The 25,485-nt window shown below is 43.4% G+C and overlaps 1 protein-coding gene and 1 pseudogene across 1 annotated transcript in view; both read left to right on the forward strand.

Moving 5' to 3' along the window:
* Nucleotides 1–2,176: 2,176 nt before the first annotated feature.
* LOC126418910 (dehydrogenase/reductase SDR family member 11-like) overlaps nt 2,177–25,485 on the forward strand; it is a 45,596-nt gene continuing 22,287 nt past the window's right edge. Inside the window, exons 1-2 of the mRNA XM_050085932.1 lie at nt 2,177–2,336; nt 21,269–21,431. Of these exons, the coding sequence (XP_049941889.1) occupies nt 2,205–2,336; nt 21,269–21,431 (295 nt within the window). The 5' untranslated portion in view covers nt 2,177–2,204. The remainder of the gene's footprint in view (nt 2,337–21,268; nt 21,432–25,485) is intronic.
* On the forward strand, nt 6,587–6,704 carry LOC126420235 (5S ribosomal RNA; annotated as a pseudogene).

Genomic DNA, 25,485 nt, shown 5'->3' on the forward strand with positions numbered 1-25,485 from the left:
CATTTGAACCATTTTTGAACCATCAGTTGAAGACCTGGTAAAGAAAAGAGGGCAGAAAAAAAAACAGAAGAAAAGCCTTGAAGTGAAAGAGGACCCTGAGAATAAATCTGGCGCGCCTGAAGAGGTGACATAAGAAAAAATGTTGTGTTTGAAGCTTAAATTACAATGAGAGTTTATGTACCTTTTTCTCAGAACCTATGAAGGCTAGATTTATGAAATTTTCCACGCTTATTTCTATAAAGCTAATAAATGTTTTCTCAAGAGTAAATTTTGAAACTCTGAGTGTAAGCTGAGATTTGGGGCAAAGAATTCTAATTAAAAAATTATTAAAACTCTCCCGTATGTTCAAAAACTCTCACGAGAGAAGCTTAATATATGGAAAGGGATTAAACAGAGAAAATTTTGTGCAAATCTCCTCAATACTTTATGAGAAAAACGTGTATATATATATATATATATATATATATATATATATATATATATATATATATATATATATATATATATATATATATATAATTTTTTAAAAATCAGGCTTTCAAATTCCATATGTAAATTAAAGATATAAAATCCAAGGACGGTAACAGTAAATGTGTTAATTTCGTGTAAAGCATGGTACAAAATTTCCCTTCGGTATCTTTAAAACTGTGGATTTGGTGCATCCTTAAAATAGTGTGTATTTGTCATGAACATTCCCCTTAACGATGAAACAGAATTAGTGAAAGCTGCCGATAGTGCCTTAAAGAATAATTGTACGCATCCCTTGTTTCAGGAGAATCAGTAGCTAACAGCCGAATTGTGGGTCGTGTGCATAGTCCAGGAACTGCTATTCTGATGAGGGCATTTGCGTATTTTACGCCAAGTGACGCAATCGCTTTCCAGAATGTTGGTTAGGGAATGAGAGCTGAAATAAAATAATTTGTTGATAATGATGTATCTTAAAGATTATGCGCATTTTTCTGTCGTGGATGCAGCCGTGGTCTAGGTCTGTCGGGACGGCAGATCAGCATGTTCGGTCAGAGGGTTATCTGCCCTCTGTGACAAAAACTTGAGGAATGGATCAACGATGAACATTAACGGTTGTCATGGGATGTCCACCCCGAGCAAATACAACGAACAGTTAGGAACAAAATGAAACTAAAAAAACGGGGGGGTTAACGTGTTCGATTACAAATCAGAACGGCCTCGGCCCGGATTCCGAACCAGCCAGCGCTTAAAATTTGATTAATAATCAGCACTGGCGGCCGAAGACTTCCGGCATAATAAGTCCGTGTCTTTCTGCCAAGGACCTTGCCAAAGAGGGCGGAGGAGCGGACAGAGGTTCAGGGCACTATCTTGTCCTTGGAGTGGGAAACTACCCTTAAAGAAGGGGGGAATTAGCAATGGTCAACGACATGAGGAAGCAGAAGGCATTGGATACCTCTGCAGTAGAAACACATAGTGTGCATCCACAGGGCATGTGGCCTGTAACAGGAATTCGTGCTGGGCCGTATCATACCAGTAAGAAGAGTGATGACTCAAAAAAAAACTTTTTTCTCAAAATCTACCAAGGCTAGGGCAACGGCCTTGCCGCAGTGGATGCATCGGTTCCCGACAGATCACCGAAGTTAAGAGCTGTCGGGCGTGGCCGGCACTTGGATGGGCGACCATCCGAGCCGCCATGAGCTGTTGCCATTTTTCGGGGTGCACTCAGCCTCGTCATGCCAACTAAGGAGCCACTCGACCGAACAGCAGCGGCTCCGGTCAAAGAAAACCATCATAACGACCGGGAGAGCGGAGGTGTGCTGACGACAAGCCCCTCCTATCCGCATCCTCATTGAGGATGGCAAGGCGGTCGGATGATCCCGTTGGGCCACTTGTGGCCTGAAGACGGAGTGGTATCAAGGCTAGATTTACGAAATTTTGTACACCTACTTCTATAAACTGCATCCCTCTCTGCGTGATTCTTGGTTTCACGGAGAGACGTGTTCCAGAACTGACGTCTCGGCTGACTCAGCGTTTTCTATGGCGGGTGTCGTCAGATGACCAATTGACCAATGTCACGCCGCACGTCCGGCAGTGCACAGCCCGGGGTTATCTCTCTTGCGACCGCCGGACTTCAGAGAGAGCGACAAGAAAAAAGAAAAAGCAGATCGCGGACGGAGTATTAAAGTACGGCTGCGCTAGACCACTGCCGTAGTCAGAGCCAGCCAGCGTGGTCCGAGATGGCACTGTACAAGGGACGTGTTGCGCTGGTGACCGGCGCCGGGGCAGGCATAGGCGCCGCCATCACGCAGGCGTTGCTCCGGCACGGCGTCAACGTCGTGGGCGTCGCCAGAAGGCGCGCCAGGGTGCAGGTACGTTCAAAATGGTCCAAATGGCTCTGAGCACTAAGGGACTTAACATCTGAGGTCATCAGTCCCCTAGAACTTAAGCTACTTAAACTAACCTAAGGACATCACACACATCCATGTCCGAGGCAGGATTCGAACCTGCGACCGTAGCTGTCGCGCTGTTCCGGACTGAAGCGCCTAGAACCGCTCGGCCACCGCGGCCGGCGCAGGTACGTCTGCTGCCGTGTCCCCAGAGCCAGGTAGGCCCAGGCGTGTACCCCAAGGGCACCAACAGAAAATGCGGCGCCTCTTTTCTCGGCAAACGTGACCAAACAAAAAGAGGAAGAATTTTATACAGTCTGGGTCCTGTTCAGGATCTACAGACCACTACACTGAACCTTTGCTGCTGGGCTTACCTGCGAATATTTTTTTGATAACGAAATCTGATTTTGTACACTCAGTTCGTCATTGCTCAATTTTGTGGTTCCGTACATGAACTGGTAGAAACGCAAACTTATAGTAGTGTTTCAGATCCTTTGTGAGTGCATTCAGTTATTAGTTAGCACACCCACGCCTATACAGAACCTGCACTAACATTAGCGCTCAACTAAACTTTAAAAAGAAAAGAAATGTTTTCTTTGAATACTTTTATTTTTAAAACGACGAAGGATAAGTGATACTTAGTTTTTGCTAGGTTTTGTAGGCGTAATAACGACGAACTAAAGAGTGAGAGGCAACTGGTGTTGCTAATGTCTAACAACCTTTTCTTTTTATGGAATGATGCAGCAATTCGCCCTGCATCGTGCCTTCTAACAACTCCTTCACAGGAAAGAAACCTAACTACGCCCATTTCGGGTAGATACTTCTTACGATGAATACTTGGGCTCCGTCACTCCCCTCTCTAGCGACACTTGCTGCACCACAACCTGAGTCCCCACTTCAAATCGAACAGGTTAAAATGCGTAAATTAGTTTATTTCTGATCAAAAATGGTTCAAATGGCGCTGAGCACTATGGGACTTAACATATGAGGTCATCAGTCCCCTAGAACTTAGAACTACTTAAACGTAACTAACCTAAGGACATCACACACATCCATGCCCGAGGCAGGATTCGAACCTCCGACCGTAGCAGTCACGCGGTTCCGGACTGAAACGCCTAGAACCGCTCGGCCACAGCAGCCGGCTGCATACTTTGTCCAACTGTGATAAAATTGTTTAGCTGTCATTACGTCGTTAGTCTAATCAAAAATATAGCAGAATATAGGGAACATCATCCAGATACAGGAAAACTAACGATTAACATCGTCGTGACAACACGATGTCCACAGTGACCGCCTACTACATGTTAACCCTTGGTTTTCTTGTATCAGGGTGATGTTCCTTATATTGTGCTTTATTTTTCATTGAACTACCGACCTCTTGACGGTTAAACACCTTTACCACAATTGGACAAAGACTGTTGGGTCATCTACTGCTTACAGTTTGAAACAAATAAATCTGTGCCCCTGAGGATGAGAGTAGTTGGATTAAAAATTAGGATTTAGCATACCGATGAAGAGGTCTTATCCATCGTCGTTCAGTTCTACATCTTGTCCTCACTTCTGAATTGGCAGACTTCAGACTGCCTGACCAATGCCACTAATAACAATAATAATAAGAACAGTAATAAATATACTGAGTAAGTCCACCGGCAATCTACCTATATAGTTACTATTGTGTAGTGCTTTCAGTTCATTTGTTTTATTTGTTGGGAAGTGAATAATGAACCAATTTCTACTACAGTGCGAGAAATACCTACTGATCGAGGAAGGCATTTTCATGGGATATCTAAGCATATGTGACATATGTGTCTCATTTTACTGTCGTACATGCAAAGTAAGAAGTACACAGTATGTGTGTAGACAAAGTGAAGAATTTGTTGGGCATATATTTATTTCACAAACTGTCACCTCAACCACACTGTGTCACGCGTTAATGCTAGTTTTTGAACAAAAAAATTATTGTTGCAGTATAATACTTTTACGAAATATTAATTATCTTTTACAAATAATTTAGTTTCCTGAACAAATCAAGCCCTTTTGTTTTTACCACTCATAAAACTCGTATCACCCCCTTTCGGGAGTAATTACCCCCAAGTTGGGAACCACTGCCTTGTTGGACCACTTTGTTATCCGTCCATCTGTCTGTCTGTCACACTGCTAAGCTCCTTTTTTGTCAGTAACGAGTAGAGATACCAAATTCGAATTCATATCAAATATTAAGGTCCACAGTCCCTTGGCGGCGTAAATAATTTAAGTTTCTAAGTACACTACTGGCCATTAAAATTGCTACACCAAGAAGACATGCAGATGATACACGGGTATTCATTGGACAAATATATTGCACTAGAACTGACATGTGATTACATTTTCACGCAATTTGGATGCATAGATCCTGACAAATCAGTACCCAGAACAACCACCTCTGGCCGTAATAACGACCTTGATACGCCTGGGCATTGAGTCAAACAGAGCTTGGATGGCGTGTACAGGTACAGCTGCCCATGCAGCTTCAACACGATACCACAGTTCATCAAGAGTAGTGACTGGCGTATTGTGATAAGCCAGTTGCTCGGTCACCATTGACCAGACGTTTTCAGTTGGAGAGAGATCTGGAGAGTGTGCTGGCCGGGGCAGCAGTCGAACATTTGCTGTATCCAGAAAGGCCCGTACAGGACCTGCAACATGCGGTCGTGCATTATCCTGCTGAAACGTAGGGTTTCGTAGGGATCGAATGAAGGGTAGAGCCACGGATCGTGACACATCTGAAATGTAACGTCCATTGTTCAAAGTGCCGTCAATACGAACAAGAGGTGACCGAGACTTGTAACCAGTGGCTCCCCATACCATCACGCCAGGTGATACGCCAGTATGGCGATGACGAATACACGCTTCCAATGTGCGTTCACCGCGATGTCGCCAAACACGGATGCGACCATCGTGATGCTGTAAACGGAACCTGGATTCATCCGAAAAAATGACGTTTTGTCATTCGTGCACCCAGGTTCGTCGTTGAGTACACCATCGCAGGCGCTCCTGTCTGTGATGCAGCGTCAAGGGTAACCGCAGCCATGGTCTCCTAGCTGATAGTCCATGCTGCTGCAAACGTCGTCGAACTGTTCGTGCAGATGTTTGTTGTCTTGCAAACGTCCCCATCTGTTGACTCAGGGATCGAGACGTGACTGCACGATCCGTTACAGCCATGCGGATAAGATGCCTGTCATCCCGACTGCTAGTGATACGAAGTCATTGGGATCCAGTACGGCGTTCCGTATTACGCTCCTTAACCCACCGATTCCATATTCTGCTAACAGTCATTGGATCTCGACCAACGCAAGCAGCAACGTCACGATACGATAAACCGCAATCGCGACAGGCTACAATCCCTCCTTTATCAAAGTCGGAAACGTGATGGGTCGAATTCCTCCTCCTTACACGAGGCGTCACAACAACGTTTTACCAGGCAACGCCGGTCAACTGCTGTTTGTATATGAGAAATCAGTTGGAAACTTTCGTCATGTCAGCACGTTGTAGATGTCGCAACCGGCGCCAACCTTGTGTGAATGCTCTGAAAAGCTAATCATTTTCGTATCGGAGCATCTTCTTCCTGTCGATTAAATATCGCGTCTGTAGCACGTCATCTTCGTGGTGTAGCAATTTTAATGGCCAGTAGTGTAAATGCAGTCAAAAAATACGACCATTTGTGTTGTATGTTTTGACACTTATCAGAACCTATAGATAAACCGTGTTCATACGGTACATATCGATCCTGAGGGTCTATTGGCAAATTGTGTGCCTGCAAACCAAGAGGTCGTGGTTCCGAATCTCGCTTGGTCCATGGACTTCTTTGTCTTCGTTTTAACCTAGTCTTCACCTCTCAACGATGGGAGCAGTCGGCGGAAATAACACGTGGTTAGGATTCCAAATTAAACAGTAGGTCTCCTTTCCCCATTTGCATAACTGGGATGGCTTAAGGATACGCAAGTCACCGAAGTGGTGTCGAGTAGAAAGACTTGGAACCCACCACTGAGCAACATGGAATTATTTTTACTATCTGTATACATAATTAAGTTTATATTGAACCCTCAGAAAGCGAATCCTACTCCCAGTTGTCTCGGTATTTTTTATATATTTTTATTTATTTACTTTTTTTAAAACGTCGTAATAGAAGGTTGGCAATTGTACTAGTAGAAATAAAACCTTTTTTTTTTTTTTACTTTTCTTTCATTTCTGTAGCCAACGGCCTTGCCACAGTGGCAACACTGGTTCCCGTCAGATCACCGAAGTTAAGGGCTGTCGGGCTGGGCTAGCACTTCGATGGGTGACCATCCGGACTGCCGAAAGCTGTTGGCAAGCGGGGTGCACTCAGCCCTTGTGAGGCAAACTGAGGAGCTTCTTGATTGAGAAGTATAGTGGCTCCGGTCTTGTAAACCGACATACGGCCGGGAGAGCGGTGTGCTGACCATATGCCCCACGATAGCTGCCTCCAGTGATGCCTGTGGTCTGAGGATGACACGGTGGTCGGTCGGTCCCGCTGAGTCTTCCAAGACCTGTTCGGACTCTGATATGTCAGTGCCTAAAGGATGCTGCCTTCTGGGATAGCTACACAACAATTCAAGCAAATCATATTAATAGTTTTTATTACAGTAAAGTAGATTGACAAGATTTTAAACATGGCTGAACAAGCAACTGTTGAAATCCTTCACGGTAAATGATGACAGTTGCAGGATAAAGATTTGTTAAAATTCTTGACCACGGTTTCGATATATCTAAATATACCTTCATTACATCCTGTAATGGAGATTAATAAAACAATTGTGCCAAAGGCGTCGTCAGCAGTTAAAACGTCATCTCCATTTATATAACATGATTATGGACACAGGGTCGATGTGAACACAGCTTAGCATCAGTATTTCGCCTATAGGCCTATAGGCCTTTGGCACAATTGTTTTATTAATCTCCATTGCAGGATGTAATTTCAGGTATTTTACTTCTGTGTCGCAAGCGACTGGCGACACGCAATCAGTGTCCTTTGCTACATACACTGTCCACATAAGCAATTAATATAAGGCACAAGTCTCACTATAACAGTTAGGATGACAGCTCTTCTACTCCGGGCCTGCTAGTGCCGTCCTACTACCGTCCAGCCGAGGCTGGGAGTGTACGTAGGCTGTTTAGGTTTCTATGTTGGTAACGCAACGTAGTGCCCTGTATGAAAATCGCTGACTGTGTTGTGTGCAGTCTGTGGCTGGTTGGACTCATTGTTGGAATATTCGCTTGTGTAGTGTTGGGCAGTTGGATGTGAACAGTGCGTAGCGTTGTGCAGTTGGTGAGCTGCCAGCAGTGGTTGATGTTGGGAGAGAGATGCCAGAGTTTTGAGAACGGGCGATCTGGACGGGTGTCCGTCAGAAAAAGGAAATTTGTAAAACTCGATGTCATGAACTCATATATGATGACTTTTGAACCCTATTAAGGTAAATACATTGTTTGTTCTCTATCAAAATCTTTCCTTTGCTAACTATGCCTATCAGTAGTTAGTGCCTTCAGTAGTTAGAATCTTTTATTTTGCCCGCAGTATTGGCGCTCGTCGTATTGCAGTAGTTCGAGTAACGAAGATTTTTGTGAGGCAAGTGATTCATGAAAGGTATAGGTTATTGTTAGTCAGGGCCATTCTTTTGTAGGGATTATTGAAAGTCAGACTGCGTTGCGCTAAAATAGTATTGTGTGTCAGTTTAGTGATGATCAGAATAAGTAAAGAGAGAACTGCCTGAGTACGTTCAGTTTCGCTCAGCAGTCTGAAAATCAAATAACGTAGAAGTTTACCAGCACAGTCATTCATAATTTTTCTAAGGGGAGGTTTCAGCAGGAGCGGCGCTTATATTCTCTTCGTATAGTTGCCGCTCCTGTCGTGGTGACGTCCTAGTTAGTGTACTGTGGCCTCTCTGCTCTTGCGTTTTTCACCTTCATGCCGGCACTTGTCGATAGGCCAGAACACTAAATATAATTAATCATTTCAAAATCGTCTCGAAGGGATAGAAATATATCTTTGTGTATAAAAGGATTTAGAAATCAGTCTATAGTACTGTTTGCGATACATCGAAGTAAGTACCTCCCAGTGAGGTGAACCGATTAAAGTTAAAGTATTGGGAAAGTGGTAAACTTGGCCACTTCTCCGGAGGAGTAGGTGGCCATATTTCCCGGTCGGATGTCACGTCGACATTAGCGGTTCATAGGTCAAGCTATCAGACAGGAAGAAACAACAAGGAGCTACATTTGTAAGCGAAAAAAGGTTGTTTAAACAGTAATATTTTAAAAATTATTACTCTAGATAGGGTAAGTCACGAGCAAAAAACACACATTTGTCCTTCCGCAAGCAAAGACCATTTTGTCGCAAGACCTGAAATAATGTTCTGAGATTGGCTAAATGTTCTTCTTCCGTCTTTCCGGAGATCACAATATCGTCCAGATAGTTTGCTGCAGTAGGGACCAAGGCACAAACGGTTTGCAGATATTGCTGAAACAATGCAGGGGCAGATGCACAGTCTTTTGAATCGATACAAACCAAGATGCGTGTTAACCACCAAAACGCGCTGGGAGTCTTCGTCCACCGGTATTTGCAAGTACGCATCTGCGAGGTCCAACTTCGAAAAATATTTACCCGGGCACAGTTTGTCAAAAAGATCTTCCGGGCAGGGTAAGGGAAAAGTTGCAATCACTAGTTGTGGATTCACTGTAGCCTTGAAGTCCACACAAAGTCTCAATTTTCCGGAAGGTTTTGGCAATATTACTAAGGGTGAGGCCCAGAAAGAAGCCTGCACATGTTCAATCACACCTTGTGATTCCAAATCGTTCAATGTTCTTGCGACCTCATCACGCAATGCGTGGGGAATTTTGCGCGCTCTGAAAAATTTTGGTTGCGCGTTTACTTTCAGTTCCAAATGTGCTTTATACTTCTGAGCGCAACCAAGGCTCGGCGCAAAAATGTCTGCAAACTCTTCACAGAGACGAGAAACACTGGCTGAAGGCACAGTCTGGTTCACTGATAGGACCTCATTGACTATAGACAAGTTAAACAACTGAAATAAATCTAAACCAAACAAGTTCACAGCAGAAGAAGAACGAAGGACGTAAAATGACACAAGTTTTGTTTGTCCCTTGTATGTCGCAAGAAGGCTGCACTGTCCTAATACAGGGATAGCTTGTGCTGAATAACTATTTAACTTAACATTTGCGGCACACAATGGAGGTGTGCCCAGTTGTTTCTATGTGTCCTTATTGATCAATGAAACTGCAGGTCAAGTATCGAGCTGGAATGGTATCACGTTGCCATGAATGTCCAAGTCTACAAAAAGTTTATTGTCCTGCTGACGACAAGAGCGACTGTCTCGTGCAACGTGAACTGACACTGGTACAGAATCACTTGCAACTTGACGGGATTTCCGGCGATGTCGACGCACACTATTTGTGGGACGAACACAGTTACTGTCAGAGAGAGTGGCACTGGGCAGAGTGGAATTAACTACATGAATGTCCATGGGCGAAGGTTCACGAGCCGGAGTATTCTGAGTTCGATTCCGATTCCGGCGTGAAGCAAAGGGCCTGGAATCGTTGTGAGTGTCCGATCTAAGCTTTTTCTGACAAACACTCTGAACATGTCCTTTTTTATTACAGAAAAAGCAAACAGCTTGGCGTGATGGGCAGTTCTCACGCGAATGTCTAGTTGCACACCGCGGACATGATTTTAGCACTGCATTAGCTTGGTTGCGCAGCACACGTAGTGGAGAGCGTGGCATCAGCTGCGCGGACGGGCGCGAGGGCTGTTTACTGTTCCGTGCAGCGCGCCCGGTGGGCCGGTTAATGTGACACACGGCTGGCGAAGTTTCAAATGATTCCTGAGCAAAGTCAAGTGTGTCTTGCCTATCCAATATGTCCATCACTTGTTGAAGGGAGGGATTGACTAGTTTCAAAATCTGTTCCCGTATACAAACATCAGAAACGTTCTGTGCAATTGCATCACGTACCATAGTATCTGAATAAGGGAGTCCACATTCACACTCAAAAGCACAATCCCTAGTAAGGCCTTGCAAGGTTGCAACCCACTCCCTATTAGTCTGACTGGCCATACGTTTGGTATGAAAGAATGCATACCGTTTGGCAACTACATTGACTGATTCTTTGAAATATGCATCTAATGCAGACAAAATTTCTTCGTAGGACAGAGTTGCTACGTCGCGTCAGGGAAATAATTTCACTATCACAAGGTACGTGGACACGCCGACACAAGAAAGCAAAAAAGGCTGCCGCTCGTTACCTCGAATTCTGTAGGCGGCGAGATGGAATCCAAATTGGCGTGACCACTCCGTCCAGCTTTCCAGTGCCACATCAAAAGCACGAAAAGGTGGTGCAATAGCGTGTTGTGGCTGCGGTAGCGGTGGAGCGGCGGCTGCCGCATCATTGTGCATTGCACGTTGACCCTGGACGAGCTGTCTAAGGGCATCCAATAATGCCTGCGTCTGCTGATTCTGTAAGCGATAAAAGTCGGACAGTACATCTGGAGATTGTGGCGATGCCATGACACAAGTAATTTAAGCAAGTATAAAGAAGAAGACCGTTTTTACACTCATCGCCATGTGTTGTGAATTGGCAGGAGCCAATTCACGGAGTTTGGAGGAAGGCGAAAGGCACGCGTTTAAGCTCACGCAGGCTGGCGTGAAGTCTGGAAAATGACAAGGAATTATAGTAGCCAAAAATAGTACAGAGCTTCTGGAATACTGAACTTTAATCCATAATTGGCGAACATCGCTCTTGATGATACATAATTACAACCTCAGTATAAACTGGTAATGGCGCCTTGCTAGGTCGTAGCAAATGATGTAGCTGAAGGCTATGCTAACTATCGTCTCGGCAAATGAGAGCGTAGTTTGTCAGTATAGCATCGCTAGCAAAGTCGTCTGCACAACTGGGGTGAGTGCTAGGACGTCTCACTAGACCTGCTGTGTGGTGGCGCTCGATTCTGCAATCACTGACAGTGGCGACACGCGGGTCCGACGTATACTAATGGACCGCGGCCGATTTAAAGGCTACCACCTAGCAAATGTGGTGTCTGGCGGTGACACCACAGTTACAGCAATTGTACTTGTAAAAATGCATTGACATATACTTTGAGAGGGAGCGAAGAACACAAAGAAAGAATATGGGAGCAAGAATACACATGTGGGCCAGAACACGTACCGAATCACCGATTGGTCGTTATATACGATGAGATTCCCGAAACGCAGATAACCGATTCTCCGAGACCATAATATGTCCAGAATATCACTTTAATTTTGATTGATGTTACAAGCAATAGGAAAGATTAAAGGACTTGCGGAAGAGTAATGAAGGTTTCGTTATCCACAGACTGCTGATTACAACTATGAAAAAAACTAAAGCTGCCAGAGAAGTACATGAGATCGCTTTTTTAGTCAACAGTAATCAAGTCCGTAAGGGAGTGGAGGTTAGTGACAGTAGTGTAGAATGTGTCACTAATTATTTGCTTTAGCTTCCTACCTTTCATCTGCGTTAGTTTTCGTATTAAATGACACACCCAGTTCACACTGACACCACTCCACTCACACAATTTCACACGTTTGACTTTGTAAGTAGGCTGTTTATGTTTTCTCTATGGAAGTAGGCTGTTTATGTTTTCTCTATGTAAGTAGGCTGTTTATGTTTTCTTATTGGCAACGTTACGTAGCGCTCAATATGAAAATCACTGGCTGTGCTGTGTGCAGTCTGTGGCTAGTTTGCATTGTTGTCTGCCATTGTAGTGTTGGGCAGCAGCAACTGGATGTGAACAGCGCGTAGCGTTGCGCAGTTGGAGGTGAGCCGCCAGCAGTGGTGGATGTGGAGAGAGAGATGGCGGAGTTTTGAAATTTGTCATGAACTGCTATATTTATATATGATGATATCAAGGTAAATACATTGTTTGTTCTCTATTAATATCTTTCATTTGCTAACTATCCCTATCAGTAGTTAGTGCCTTCAGTAGTTTGAATCTTTTATTTAGCTGGCAGTAGTGGCGCTCGCTGTATTGCAGTAGCTTGAGCAGCGAAGATTTTTGTGAGGTAAGTGATTTGTGAAAGGTATAGTTTAATGTTAGTCAGGGCCATTCTTTTGTAGGGAATTTTGAATGTCAGATTGCGTTGCGCTAACAAAATATTGTGTGTCAGGTTAAGCACAGTCGTGTATAAATTGTTCAAAGGGGACGTTTCAACTTTACTCTCACGATCATTACTGTTAGTCGTCAAGTGAACGTTAACAGATTATTGGTTACTCATCTGCACTGAAACAAGCAAAAAACAGCAGCATCAACGGAAATACTTTTTTTTGAAGACCCAGTAACCAAATGACATATACTCCTAAACAATGTGGCAAACTTGTGTCACTGTAAATAATTTATGCAACTACATCTTCATTCTCCCACTTAGCCACATAACAGTATTAATTAATTGGTCTCACCTCTTATATGGTCATGGCACTATGAGTTAAGGACTTTCGACCATCATCTGGTGCCTAATTAGTTTAGGTTCAACGCTAAGAACATCTGTATGTCACAGAATAGAATAAAACTTTTCCTAACTTACCTATTGTCGCAGTCAGGCTCTCTATCTGATGTCTGTTCCCGTTTAACAGTGATTTAGATTTCAGTCATGCGCAGACTATGGGGAAGCAGAGACTTTGATGTCATGCCGTTACAATACACTCACATTTTGGACCACTGCCACTGTTTACATAGGGACAGTAAACCATTTCAAAATCGTTACTGTTTAGTTTTGAATTTTAAGTGATTGTTTATCCAGAGCTTTCATTTACCCGCAGATCACAACACTGAAATGGTTGGTAGTAATACTGAAACCAAAACAAATCCTCATGTTCTGGGTTATGACAAACTCAAATTGAGATTTTGCGTTATGTGAGACTAGAGTTGAGCATTCAACCTACCCCTGATATGCTAACAAGATCTGACCCCAGTGACTAGTACAGTAACAGACACTTCCCAAACGGTCATGTGAAAGTATTAAGAAAACATTTACGCGACGGGAACTAAGAAGAATCTGAATTTAAACACGGGTGGCCGAATAAACATGAATGGTGTATGACATAGCTTTAGATGTGGTAACAGAAAGAGGTTTCATCGTTCCACAAAATGAAACGAAATGTCTGACTAAACTGTTGTTTATTTCTAAAAGAATTAGTTGGATTCCACTACACAAAACAATTAACATTGCAGGGCACGGAGATTCACTTGGATTGTAAATGAGTCACGGTAAGACCTTGTCACAAATTGTTGGAACTGTGAATGAAATGATACAACTCGCTTTGTCCACCTGAACCCCCATAATTGTGGAATTTTTCAATAGACCGAAGAAAAGGACCCAGAAACGTCCACGCAAGCACTAGCACCCTTGCCTAAACACATGATCACTTCAACTAACCGACTGTTTGGATAAATTTTAGAAAATCATGACTCTAGCTTACAATGAAATACTTCACGGTCCTCTCGTCACAACTCTCGCAAATGCGGCTTATTCTTACCATGGGTCTAAGACTCAGGCTGAGTATGACTCTAGTGACAGCTGAAGGACGTTATAAGTTTAGCTCTGGTATCTATGGTCAGCTCTAGGACGACATCCTCCATTTATGGAGGTCTACAGTGGATCAGCACCGGGTTCTCTTCAGCCAATCGCTAGAGACCTTGCGAGTTCAGACATCAGTTTCCCTTCTCCTCAAGAATTGGCTGTGATTAACCAGTATGAATTATCTACCTCAGAGCGGATGGAAAGCAGAAGTTGTCTCCAGTCATGTTAATGGTTTCATATCTCTGCTAAAGAAAAGAACCGAAAATAAGCGCTTCCTCCCCACTGTGAAAATGATTTTGTTAAACCAACCTGAGAGTTGTGTACAAAATTGAAACAACCAGGCCTGCTGACCTACTGTGAGTCAAGTAGATTCCTCTCAGCCTGAGTATGTCATGCCCCCCCCCCCCCCCCCCTGCAGTTTCACATTTTGAGAAAGCATTCTTTCCTAGGCATTTCAATGTTAGTTAACAGTTCATGCCCTGGTGAAAGTTGCCTTGGGAGCTGCATTTAGGGTACTGTCTCTGACAATGGCCCCGGTACCAGGGTATCTGCCTTAAGCCAACCACCCATTCACAGGGCTACCAGTCAGCCAAACCCCTGCCGAGCGGGTCTACTCTGACACGTTCGTCTTTATGTTGGCGCCCCTCACTTTCCCACATACTGCTAGCAGACCCATATCCCAAAGCAGCGTTACAAGTATCCCTACGGAAGAGAAATGAAACTGAGAAGTACTTAGATTTTCAATCATTGGTGCTTGTTTCACTATCTTTAATATTTTAATGCATCAGTAGTAATCGGAATTTAATTTTGGAATTTAATGTGGATAGAGGTGTATTAACTAGCTTAAGAAGTGGTTTTGGAAGAACTACCTCACAACAGTTGTCAGCAGGGACTGGCAGATACAGACTTCATAAACCATGATGATTGTGTGCATGACATTTTAAAGAAATATAGAGCATCTAAACCTCGATACGTTTCAATACTTGCTGATGTGAATTATATTTGCAATAACACTCTAAAAGAACACCTGAAACTTTCGTAGTCACTGTGAGTACAGTAAATAAGTAAATAATTATCGTGGTGTGATCTCTCATGGGAGTCAACTAATAGCTTCTTTCCTAAAACAGAATCCAAAGACAGCACAATATCTATGTAAAGACTTGCTAGTCAACTGCAATGCATTTTTCCTTTGAGCTTTATATCTTTTTTTTTCTCTATGTGCTCACTGATTCCTTCTTTTTAGATATTATACAGTATTATTGATGTACACGACATTTTTCATTAACAATAAGGCACTTCCCCTGTCTACAGCAGATTTAATTTCCATTCGGCTAGTAACACAAAATATAATACAAATTGTGCAATACATATACTGAACAGGCCAAAAGACTGGTGCACCTGCCTAGTAGAGTGTAATGCCCCCGCGAGCACGCAGAAGTGCCGCAACACGACGTACCATGGACTTGACTAATGTGTCTGAAGTAGTGCTATAGCGAACTGACACCATGAATCCTGCACGTCTGTCCATAAATACGTGAGAGTACGAACAGTGGAGATCTCCTCTGAACAGCACATTACAATGCATGCTAGATATGTTCAGTAATGTTCATTCCTGGAGAGTCTGCTGACCAGCGGAAAAGTGTTTCTGGAACAACTCTAGCAATTCTGGACATGTGGGGTATCACGTTGTTCTGTTGGAATTTCCCAAATACGTGGGAATGCACAATGGATATGAATGGATGCAGGTGATCAGACAGGATGCTTTCGTACTTGTCACCTGTCAGAGTCGTATCTAGGCGTATCAGGGGCCCGTATCACTCCAACTACACACGTACCACACCATTACAGAGCCTCCACCATCTTCAAAAGTCTTCTGCTGACATGCAGGGTTAATGGTTTCATGAGGTTGTCTCCATACCCGAACACGTCCATCCGCTCGACACAATTTGAAACGAGACTCGTCTGACAGTGCAGCATCTTTCCAGTCATCAACAGTCCAATGTCAGTGTTGATGGGCCCAGGCGATGCATAAAGCTTTTTGTCGTGGAGTCATCAAGGGTATAAGAGTGGGCCTTATATAAAGCCATATCAATTATGTTTCGTTGAATGGTTGGCACGCTGACACTTGCAAATCTGCGGCAATTTGTGGAGGGTTGCACTTCTGTCACTTTGAACGATTCCCTTCAGTCGTCGTTGTAGAATTTTTCCCGGCCGCAGCGACATCGGAGGTTTGATATTTTGCTGGACTCCTGATATTCACTATACACTCGTGAAATGGTCGTACGGGAAAATCCCCACTTCATCGCTAGCTCGGAGATGCTGGTCCCATACATACATACATACATACATACATATATATATATATATATATATATATATATATATATATATATATATATATATATATTGGTTCCTGCTCTTTTATTGAAAGCGTATATATTTTTTTCAAATGGAAATGATAATTACAAAAATGCAAGTGACACTGTTTTAGTAATAAATGATGTCATAGTGGCCAAGAGGGGTACGTAAAAATGTTAGCTGCAACCACATGATATTCACCACTTGATAGCAGCCAAATAGCATTCGATCTAAACGCTCAGACGTTAAACCACTTGGTGAGAGTTGGTGATCAAGAATACTGTAATAGCATATATCGCTGTGGGATCATGCATTTCTACATCTACAAACCTCTTTTACTGGTGAGTTGAAAATCTTCATCTCTTCAGCCTCATCCACCATCTGTTATCATCTTGACCTAAACACAAAATCTCCTAACGAAACTGTGGTGGTTGACCAATACTATTCAGTTCTCTCTTAGAGTGGGGCAGTAGAGAGAAATTCTCTACCACTCTCATTTCATCCAACAGAAATAGCCGCACGTCCACACTCATGAGTCTCCTTAATTTAAACATCTACAACTGCAGCTGTCTCTGGCCCTCAATGGCTATGTCCCATGCTGAGTGCTTGGTGTTTTTCACTTTCCTTCGCAGATTCTATCTCTTCTAAAAGACATTCTTTAAGCTCCTTGTGCACTGAAAGTTTAGATTGTGCTGTGTGCTTTTGACCTGCCATCCTAGCAGTAAATGCCCAGGATCCTCGCTACTGTAGAAAAACAGCACTCATTTCCGAGCATGTATAGGTAACTGTCTGAATCCTGGCTTCCAGCAGAAATATCTTTATGGTCTGTGTGATGTGCACGCCTCCGTGCTCGTATGCATTCTCAAAGCTGGACAGCCGTCCCAAGTTGCAGAAATGCACTCCAAGGACCCATCAGTCCAAAGGATTAAAGGAAACAGCCCATATGAGATATGCAAACACTGGTGTTAGACTTAATTGTGTGTATGCTTTCATTCAGTACTAGTAATTTAAATGAATTTGCAATCTTCATTCGCATAATGGTTTTGCAATAAATGTTATGGAACAGCTTTTAGAACCTTTAGACCAATGCAGATAAGAACATATTACCTCCATGCACCAACATATTCCAAATGTCAGAAGGTTAAGTGTCAATGTTGTTGAAAATCTGTAAATAAAGTCCATTTTTACACAGACTACAGAACTGTTCCAATGATGACGATCATTTCAATAAGCTTCTTATACCCCACGCTGTGCCAGCCTCCAAATTTTGATGTTGATGTCTAAAGAAATACTGATGGATATTTTATAGAATATGAAGAGGACACTGTACATGAAATTGGCTGAAATTTGGCATTTTCTGTATTATACTCCATAATGTACTCTGGACTTTCCTGATCATTTTGGTATATAATACATTAAAATCAGACAATTGTGAGACCATCAAATGATATTTTGAATGTTGACAATTGGCTGTCAAATTTCACAGTCATGCATATACTGCCACAGTTGAGCAGTCATATCTTGGGAACTACACAGTCTAGAAGGCTGTGCATTGCTTTGTTTTGTGCCTACTGCTACGTCTCAGAAGTTGGCACTACGAATAAACCTAAAAAACCAAGCTGGGTAACAAAAAGCTGTCTGATGGCAAGACAATAAAATGTACTAGAAGACTAATGGACAAAGTAAGTGATGAATTACATGAATATTATGGGAAGGTCATTAGAGATAATTGTGAAAATTTAGAGAAGATGAAAAGAGCTGTGTGGAGCACTTTCTTTCGTCGAATATCAGCCAATGAAAAGTCATGTCATGCTTTGAGTCCACCTGCACCAAACACTTGGTGTAAATATAGGCAAGCTGACTTTTCTGGCACCCTGCATGAATTTACACAGAAACACTCTCTTCCTTTGACGGTTATGGAGGCAATCAAACCTATTTGCAGAGATGTAGCAAAACCTGAGCTACTAAAGAAGTTTTTACATGGGAAGACCCAGAACGTGAATGAGTCCGTCAATAATGTTGTGTGGAGCCGTGTACGTAAAAATGTATTTGTTAGCCTTATGGCTCTAAAGTTCGCAGTGTCTGATGCTGTAATAACTTTTAATGGCGGGGACTATGAAAGACTTAAGGTTCTGGAGAAGTTAGGGGTAAAATTTGGACAGAACACAGCTAAAGGACTGCGGGAACTGGATGAGCTTCGTGTACGTGAAGCAGAGTTAGCTGCTCAGCAAATGACAAAAGAAGCGAGAAAGGAAAGGAGGAGGCAAGCACTGGGCTGTTGTGACGCTGACGAAAATACAGACTATGAGCCAGGGCAATTCTAGTGCATAAAAGACGCAGAAATGTGAGTCTGTATAAGAATTTGAAATAAAAAGTTTTAAACCTCAATATCTCTTAACTACATTTTATGCAATAAATCATGCATTTTCTGAAAAAGTACTGATGGTAGAGACATGAAATTTTCACAGCATGCCGAGTGTGAGATTCAACATACACTCCTGGAAATTGAAATAAGAACACCGTGAATTCATTGTCCCAGGAAGGGGAAACTTTATTGACACATTCTTGGGGTCAGATACATCACATGAACACACTGACAGAACCACAGGCACATAGACACAGGCAACAGAGCATGCACAATGTCGGCGCTAGTACAGTGTATATCCACCTTTCGCAGCAATGCAGGCTGCTATTCTCCCATGGAGACGATCGTAGAGATGCTGGATGTAGTCCTGTGGAACGGCTTGCCATGCCATTTCCACCTGGCGCCTCAGTTGGACCAGCGTTCGTGCTGGACGTGCAGACCGCGTGAGACGACGCTTCATCCAGTCCCAAACATGCTCAATGGGGGACAGATCCGGAGATCTTGCTGGCCAGGGTAGTTGACTTACACCTTCTAGAGAACGTTGGGTGGCACGGGATACGTGCGGACGTGCATTGTCCTGTTGGAACAGCACGTTCCATTGCCGGTCTAGGAATGGTAGAACACTGGGTTCGATGACGGTTTGGATGTACCGTGCACTATTCAGTGTCCCCTTGACGATCACCAGTGGTGTACGGCCAGTGTAGGAGATCGCTCCCCACACCATGATGCCGGGTGTTGGCCCTGTGTGCCTCGGTCGTATGCAGTCCTGATTGTGGCGCTCACCTGCTCACCTGCACGGCGCCAAACACGCATACGACCATCATTGGCACCAAGGCAGAAGCGACTCTCATCGCTGAAGACGACACGTCTCCACTCGTCCCTCCATTCACGCCTGTCGCGACACCACTGGAGGCGGGCTGCACGATGTTGGGGCGTGAGCGGAAGACGGCCTAACGGTGTGCGGGACCGTAGCCCAGCTTCATGGAGACGGTTGCGAATGGTCCTCGCCGATACCCCAGGAGCAACAGTGTCCCTAATTTGCTGGGAAGTGGCGGTGCGGTCCCCTACGGCACTGCGTAGGATTCTACGGTCTTGGCGTGTATCCGTGCGTCGGTGCGGTCCGGTCGCAGGTCGACGGGCACGTGCACCTTCCGCCGACCACTGGCGACAACATCGATGTACTGTGGAGACCTCACGCCCCACGTGTTGAGCAATTCGGCGGTACGTCCACCCGGCCTCCCGCATGCCCACTATACGCCCTCGCTCAAAGTCCGTCAACTGCACATACGGTTCACGTCCACGCTGTCGCGGCATGCTACCAGTGTTAAAGACTGCGATGGAGCTCCGTATGCCACGGCAAACTGGCTGACACTCACGGCGGCGGTGCACAAATGCTGCGCAGCTAGCGCCATTCGACGGCCAACACCGCGGTTTCTGGTGTGTCCGCTGTGCCGTGCGTGTGATCATTGCTTGTACAGCCCTCTTGCAGTGTCCGGAGCAAGTATGGTGGGTCTGACACACCGGTGTCAATGTGTTCTTTTTTCCATTTCCAGGAGTGTATATGGAACTATAAAAAATAAAATATCCTTAATTGTTTTGTTTTTATGTTCATTTACTTACAAAATTCTGTCAAAAATTGAGTGTTTGAAAAAAAGATAACGTGCCCCACATTTTAGTAATATTTCTAGTTCAGTGTATCTAGAAAGGTGCATTCAATAATCATGGAAAATTGAAAGTTGGTGTCTTAAAAAGTTTCCAGGATAATGGGTCACAAAATTCGATAATTTAACATTGGCGGCAGAGAACATACAATGTCCCTTTAACAAAATGGAGGGTTTTTCATGACCTCAGGTGATTAGCAGTGTTTAAAGGCATTGGCACTAATGTAGCAAGTCAGTCTGTCACCTGTATTCAACGTAGAGTGATGACCCAGTGTTCAAAGCACTGAAGTGATATGTGGGGCCGCGCGGAATTAGCCGTGCGGTCTCAGGTGCTGCAGTCATGAGCTGTGCGGCTGGTTCCGGCGGAGGTTCGAGTCCTCCCTCGGGCATGGATAATTTAGATGAAGTAGTGTGTAAGCTTAGGGACTGATGACCTTAGCAGTTAAGTCCCATAAGATTTCACACACATTTGAACATTTGATATGTTGGAAAACAGAGCACAGATCTAAATCAAGCCAGTACGACTTAAGTTTCGGATGGCTTCGCTAAACCTATTCTGGAGAATGCAGGTTGGTTACTTCGAAACCACCCGATCTTTATACTAACACTAAAAATCCTGAGATCCTCCGTCCAATTCTAGAATTTGATACGTTTCGTGACACTTCTCTGATGTCCCACTATGATTTGAACTCGCGAAAAATTACGAATAGCACCGTGGTTCGGTGTCCACGTTACACTGTAGGCTCCTTTGTAAATGACGGGGTGAATCAGTTCAGAGGCCAAAGGAAGAGAAAGATATGTCACATGCAATTGCTCAGCCTTCTTGTTGAGGATATTATTTTCTCTAGTAACCAGGTAACTAACGAAATTCTGCGTTCCTTTTTCATCACAGTGGTTTCTGCTTTCGTGCAGGCTCTGGCTTTGAAGGATGCCCCTGGCAAACTGTACGCCCTGGAAGCGGACCTCAGCAAAGAGGAGAGCATACTGGCCGTTTTCAAGTGGATCAGAGAGAACCTGTCTGGAGTGGACATCCTCGTCAACAACGTCGCCGTCTTGGTTGACGAAGACCTGACAAGTATGTACAAAGTTCCTTGCTATCAGCTAAACCGCCAATCTGTATTCAAATGATAAGGAACGACAGCAATACCTTACATGTACCAATATTTCACTAAATTGCTAAGCGTTCTCTTCATGTCGCCATGCTTACATCATTTCTCTGTACTTCTCTTTCTAGAGCCAGTTGTGGTTAGGATATCCACATGAAACTTTTTTCAATGGCCGTTTAATACATTCCATTAATCATGTCAGTTTTTACATACAGATATATCACACAATTTATTTCCGTATTCAATTAATGTATCTACAATCGATACGAAGACTGCATAGTCTCAGCATCATGTACCAAATACGCCTAAAAAATCGAGTGGTGTTCTTAACCAAGAGCACCCAAAGTAGCTAGAAGAGATTTGGTTTTCTGGATAGAGGTTTTGAGTAGCACGCTGAAATCAAGACTGTCTGCTCTTCTTACCGTGTCCTTTTCAACACGAATGCTCGTTGTACTTCTGGCACCAGAGCTTTAAGCATAAGCCATCTAACTGTTTGTACAGTTTTCCTATGGGGTCCTCTCGTAGTCCACTACTGGCTGAAATATCAATGGAATACTTCTTGAGCAAATAACTTTTGAGTGCAAATATTACGTGTATGATATACTGTTTACATCGTCAGGCACTACAGCACAATACTTTCCTTTTTAGCTTAGTCAACATAAAAACGTTCAGATCACAGCGGAGATTGGCAATAAATCCATAAACTTCCTAGACCCAACCGTCGACGTCAGTTCACTAACACGTTGTTTTTAAAAAAATTACACAAAAAACAGAACTACAGACACTGCCCCAGGGCAGTGTATGGTAACCTTTGCTGTTCATATCGTATGTTAAAGACCTTGCAGACAACGATAACAGTAACCTCAGATTTTTTACAGGCGATACTGCTTCCTATAAAGAAGTACTGTATAAGATAAGCTGCATAAATATTCAGTCAGATCTTGATAAGATTTCAAAATGCTGCAAAGATTTGCAACTTGCTTTAAACGTTCAGAAATGTAAAACTGTGCACTTCACAAAACGAAAAAGCGTAGTATCCCGTGACGGTAATATCGGTGAGTTACTGTTGAATTCGGCCAGCTCATACAAATATCTGGGTGTGTAACTTTGTAGGGATATGAAATGGAATGACCACATAGCCTCAGTCGTGGGTAAACCAGGTGGTAGACATCGCTTTTTGGTAGTACACTGGAGAAGCGCAATCAGTCTACATAGGAGATTGCGTACAAATCACTCACGTGACTGTTCCTAGAATATTGCTCAAATGTGTGCGACCCTTACCAGATAGGACTAAAAGGTGATACTGAATCTGTACTGCGAAGGGCAGCACGAACGGTCACAGGATTGTTTGATCCGTGGGAAAGTGTCGCAGAGATACTGAAGAACTGGCAGATTCTTGAAGATAGACATTAACTATCCTTAGAAAGTCTCCTAACAAAGTTTCAAGAACTGGCTTTAAATAATGGCTATAGGAGTGTACTACGCTTGCCTAAATGTCGCTCACGTAGGGGTCGTGAGGATAAGATTAGAATAATTACAGCATGCACAGAGACGTTCAAACAATCATTCTTAGTGCGCTCCATACGTGAATGTAACGGGAAGAAACCCTAATAACTGGCGCAATGGAACGTACCCTCTGCCATGTACTCAACGGTGGTTTGCAGAGTATAGATGTAGATGTAGAAATAATACCTTCTTGCTCACAATACCCAGTAGCACACAAAGATGCAAATTTCGACTCACTGTCGCACTGTGCCATATTTGTTCCAATGTCCAAGAGAAATTTCAAAGCAGAATCTCTGACACAGTAAAATTTATCGCTTTAACCAATTGCTATACTCCTAACTTGAATAACTGTATCTTTCACAGAAAAGAAAAATTGAAAATAATGCCTCTCTTCCAAGCTCGCTCTGCTTTTCCTTCCAGAATTTCCAGGAAATGGTGAACACTCCCATACCTAGGACAGATATCACAAACTGTTGACAAAACAATGAAATCCTGCAATTTTCTATTGCGGGAGGAACACAATACCCCAGTATATTTTCAGCAGTAACGAAAAGACCCAATTACTAGCCAACAACGGGGTATGCAAAATTACTTGTCGCATTTGTGATAAGTTTTACATTGACCTCAGTAGCCAACAAACGGGGTATACAAAATTACTTGTCCCATTTGTGATAAGTTTTACGCTGAGCTCAGTAGTTCAGTTGGTAGAGCAGTTGCCCGCGAAAGGCAAAAGTCCCGAGTTCGAGTCTCGGTCCGGCACACAGTTTTAATCTGCCAGGAAGTTTCATGTCAGCGCACACTCCGCTGCACAGTGAAAATCTCATTCTGGAATCATCCCCCAGGCTGCGGCTAAGCCTTGTCTCCGCCATATCTTTTCTTTCAGGAGTGCTAGTTCTGCAAGATTCGCAGGAGAGCTTCTGTGAAGTTTGGAAGGTAGTAGACGAAGTACTGGCAGAAGCAAAGCTGTGAGGACGGACCTTGAGTCGTGCTTGGGTAGCTCAGTTGGTAGAGCACTTGCCCGCAAAAGGCAAAGGTCCCGAGTTCCAGTCTCTGTCCGGCACACAGTTTTAATCTGGCAGGAAGTTTCAAGTTTTACATTGGTTAACCGGGCAGAGACATAGCAGCTAGGCTGGATGAACATGAACGCAGCCAGAGATAGCAGAATTTCGACTTCAGACGCAATGGCACCTCCTTGCTTACAAACACCCTGTAGCACGAGAACACACAGATTTTGACCTACGAGTAATGGCGCACCGTCTCTCCTCTGCTCCCATGTACAAAGAAGAATTCAAAGCGGATATAGACACAATAAAATTTATTGCCTCAGACAACAGCTGTAACCCTGTCTAGAATGACAACATCTTGTACGGGAAAAACTGAAAATTATGCCCATCCTGTTCCTCCCGATGTCTGCATGAAGTGGTGTGCAATCCCATACGTATGACAAATACAAAATGCCATCAGATCACTCAAATCCGGCAATTTCTTATTATCACAGGAACCCCAGGGCCCAGTATACTTTCAGTAAAAACGAGAAGTCTCAGTCACTTGCCAACGGCGGGTATATCGTGTCATTTGTCCCCCTTGTGATAAGTTTTATGTTGGTCATTCTGACAGAGGCATAACAACCGGGCTGGCTGACCGTAAAACGCATCCAGCGGTAGCAGACTTCTGACTTCACACGTATGAGGAGCATGTAGTGAGCCAGGACCACAGCTACCAGTTACTGTTCCATGTCCTCCACTTAACTAACCAAGGCCAAGCGCTAGAAATTGACGAGCATCTGGCCCAAAGTCCTGATTTAATATTAAACAACCAACACAGTTCAGTACACCTCTCTTCCAACCATCACTTAATACTCACAGTTTTCTACTGCTCCCCGCACTGCCTATTCCATTCTATTCCACCATTTCTCCTGTATTTATTCATTTTATTGTGACTGTCTATTCACTTCACATGTTCTGTTTTTGGGGTTCCACACGTCAATCGGTGAAAGCGGTATCCTTGTAGTACTACTGTGTTGCCCGTCTGTCTGTGTGGCCGTTATAAACCCTTTTCCTCAGGAACAGTCACACGTATCAATTTGAAATTTTGTCACACACTAAGGCCCACAGAGCCTTAGCGGTGTAAGACACGGATATTAAGTCACAAATTTCTATTCTCTCAAACTCACACTTCAAAACCTGTAGGATATTTCCTGTTGACCTAGAATCATGAAATTTGGCAAGAAGCAAGGTTTCACAGTACACATAAAGGAAAAATATCCTAAAACTGTAAGTCTGTAATTGTATCACACAAAAACAGTAATTTATATACGTACACTTTCATTTTCGAGGTTTAATTAAATATTTTTCTGTTTCATTCGCTTTATATTTATTTACAGTTTAACTTTGCTTTTTTAATTGCAAATCAAATATATGTACAGTATTTAATAATCATTTTCTGAGCATTGCTGGTGAATTAAATAAAAATTTAGTTTCTACAGGAAATCATATAACTTTATTGGCAAATGCCTTT

The sequence above is a fragment of the Schistocerca serialis genome, chromosome 9, assembly GCF_023864345.2.
Source record: "Schistocerca serialis cubense isolate TAMUIC-IGC-003099 chromosome 9, iqSchSeri2.2, whole genome shotgun sequence".
Classification (NCBI taxonomy): domain Eukaryota; kingdom Metazoa; phylum Arthropoda; class Insecta; order Orthoptera; family Acrididae; genus Schistocerca; species Schistocerca serialis.